At 43.9% G+C, this 2916-nt stretch overlaps 1 protein-coding gene across 1 annotated transcript in view; it reads left to right on the top strand.

Moving 5' to 3' along the window:
* LOC103514744 (V-type proton ATPase subunit B) overlaps positions 1 to 2916 on the top strand; it is a gene marked incomplete at its 5' end in the record, with an annotated part of 11500 nt that extends 8584 nt beyond the window's left edge. Inside the window, 2 exons of the mRNA XM_026827634.1 lie at positions 1408 to 1540; positions 2083 to 2916. Coding sequence (XP_026683435.1) covers positions 1408 to 1540; positions 2083 to 2231 — 282 coding nt within the window. The remainder of the gene's footprint in view (positions 1 to 1407; positions 1541 to 2082) is intronic.

A 2916-nucleotide genomic window follows, 5' to 3' on the forward strand; every position in this document is an offset into this window, starting at 1 on the left:
TTTTTTTTTTTTTTTTTGTTTTTTTTTTTGACACCTTAAATATCTAACAATAAAAGTGTCACAATGACCACGTTGGTGAGTGACAAATGTCGCAGTGTCTCTGTGGATAATTCCTTGTCGCCTTTCAAGCCAGGCTTTTAAAGGCGGGGTCGGTCCTAAGCTAGGATTTTGGGTAGAAGCTCCATCCTCACGAGAGTTGGTGACTTCCAGTGTCCTGCTCAAAAACTGAGGTTGATCCAGTGAGGTGCCGACTAACCTTGTGTAGACTTACCAGGAACGCTCAGTAACAGAAGGGTATCGTCCCTCGCCGCTCCGTCTGCCCTAATCTCTCCCCTCGCTGCAACTAACCTCCTAATCTTAGACAGATAGGTGGTTAGTTGTTGATCCAGTGAGTGGACTAACCTGTGTAGACTTACCAGGAACGCTCAGTACAGAAGTGGTTATCGTCTGAAGTAGTCTGCCCTATCTCTCCCCTCGTGCAACTAACCTCCTATCTAGACAGCCAACACGTTGACAGCCAGCTGCATCTAAACTGGGAGCCATTACATGGGCCAGTTTAGCCCCTATCCTACCCACTATAGACGTCCCTCTTCTACCTTAATTTTATTTATTTACGTCAAAGAAACACAATAATACAGTGTTGAAACCACGAGTGACGTCGTAACATCCTAAAAGGGTTATGGAGTATTAGGATTGTATGTTACAAATGGATGGTACGACCGTGGCCAGCATACGCGTATAATTATACAGTATTCGATGAGTAAAGAGTGCTCCGACTCACCCGGGGCGTTGTCGGTCCAGTCCCTATGGTTTAAAGAACTGGGGGGCGGCGGCCCTAGGCTTGGCCCAAGCGGCGGCACCGTCCGCTCACAATCAACTGGTTGATGCGATACCCTCGGGCTGAAAGGATTTCTGAAAAAGTCCTTATATTAAAGGTCCGCGTAATAAAATCGTAAAGACTTGCAGTATTACAGTATAAAATGCCCAGTATAACAGCCATTTGGGGCTGTTATCGTATGGGTAGCAGATCCGGTATCATTCTCCTAAAAATTCCTAGACTCACTATCTACCGAGAAGGAACGGAGGGTCGGGAGAGGGTCCGTTTACAAAAGATGAGTGTTCCACCGCCGTTTTTATTTCGTAGCAATGGAACAACTGCTACATTAGACGCTTGTGGCCTGTGTCGTAGCATGCCCATCCCGTAGTATGCCTCTCATCAGATGGGCGAGAAGAGCAGAGCAGGTGTCAATAAAGTTCAAATTTCCATGATCATAGGCAACCTCCAGGATGGAGAAAACCCCTGAAGAAAAAGGGCTGCTTAATTAATAGGTCCTTTACGTGTAGAAAATGTGCATCAAACGCAGAAAGAAGATAGTCTTATAATCTGAACCATAATTTGTATTTCAGCTGTACGCTTGTTACGCTATTGGTAAGGATGTGCAGGCCATGAAGGCTGTAGTAGGAGAAGAAGCTTTGACTCCAGATGACTTGCTTTACTTGGAGTTCCTCACCAAGTTTGAAAAGAACTTCGTGTCACAAGGTAAGTAAATGAGGTGAAGACCATACTAACTCGTGTTCGACTAAAAAAGTTTCGTTTTCATTTTGTAACGATGAAACAGCTGCTACTTTAGACTTGTTTCGTCTGGGTCAGTACAAGATCAACAGAGAGCAACCCATTAAAATCTTTGCAATCGGATAAAAAGAGAGCAATTTTTCTTTTTGGTCAGTGGTGAAACTTGAACGCGGGACCTCCTGTATGACTAGTCAGCGAGTTAATACTGGATTAATCGTGTACATTTGTGTAGATTTTGGCCCTGTCCCAGGCGTGTTTTCCATAATTATGCTCACTGATGATTTCATACCTGTTTACCTATCAGCCAATCTTATTTGAGCCATATATATAAAAAAAAAAAAAATGTTGATGTTAAATGTGTCTTAACCCCTAAAAGCCCAAGGACTTTTTGGGGTTTGTAGGCTTATAGGCTCGTTAAAATGTTGAATTAAGTGTTGATATTAAATGTTACCCTTGTTAAATGTTGATGTTAATATTCTCTTAACCTGGTTGAATGTTTCTCCCCCCAGGTAACTACGAGAACCGCACGGTGTACGAGTCCCTGGACATCGGCTGGCAGCTGCTCCGTATCTTCCCCAAGGAGATGCTCAAGCGTATTCCCGCCTCCACGCTCGCCGAATTCTATCCCCGGGATTCACGCCACACTGGCGCCAAGTAAACACTCCCCTCCCCCGTCTAGCCTTTTATTAAGTTTCCTCCGCGGGACCGGCACTCTCCACCCGCCAAGCATCTTTCCGTTGGGTATCGCGTTGCTGATATTTCTCGCGCGGCAGAGGCACTCTTTCCCCGCCAAACGTTGGGTGTCTTGTGTATCAACTTTTTTTCGTGCGGTAGAGGCACGCTTTCCCGCCAAGTTTTATGTGTCTCGTGTTTTGATTTTTTTCTCGCGAGAGGGACGCTTTTTTCCCGCGTGATCTGGAGTAGTAGCACGTTTTTTCGTACTCTGCGGACCCAGCCCGGTTCCCTGAGGGACTCCTCTCTTTGTTTTTTTGTTTCGCCCTCCATTTCTTTTTTGAACAATACTTGGCGGTACACGGATGTTTTGGTGGCCATTTGGTGCTTTCTTCGGATTGATTATTTGGAGGCGACTATGTTTTTGTGTTTGGTTTGATAAGTAGTAAGTCAAAAGCCTGTTTGAAATCGATGAATAGTTTTCCATTTTTTTTTTTTTCTTCGGATTTTTAATAGGAAGGCAGACATTTGTATAAGATGTAAGGTTATCGTGTTTTGGGGTGAATTTATTACTTGAGTTCTGTCAGTATAAAGATTATAAAGTTGTTACTTACTATGTTTTTTGGAAGAAGAGAAATTATACACTTTCGGAATAGCATGTATTTTGGAAA

This window comes from Diaphorina citri, unplaced genomic scaffold (assembly GCF_000475195.1).
Source record: "Diaphorina citri unplaced genomic scaffold, Diaci psyllid genome assembly version 1.1 scaffold1217, whole genome shotgun sequence".
NCBI classification, from domain to species: Eukaryota; Metazoa; Arthropoda; class Insecta; order Hemiptera; family Psyllidae; genus Diaphorina; species Diaphorina citri.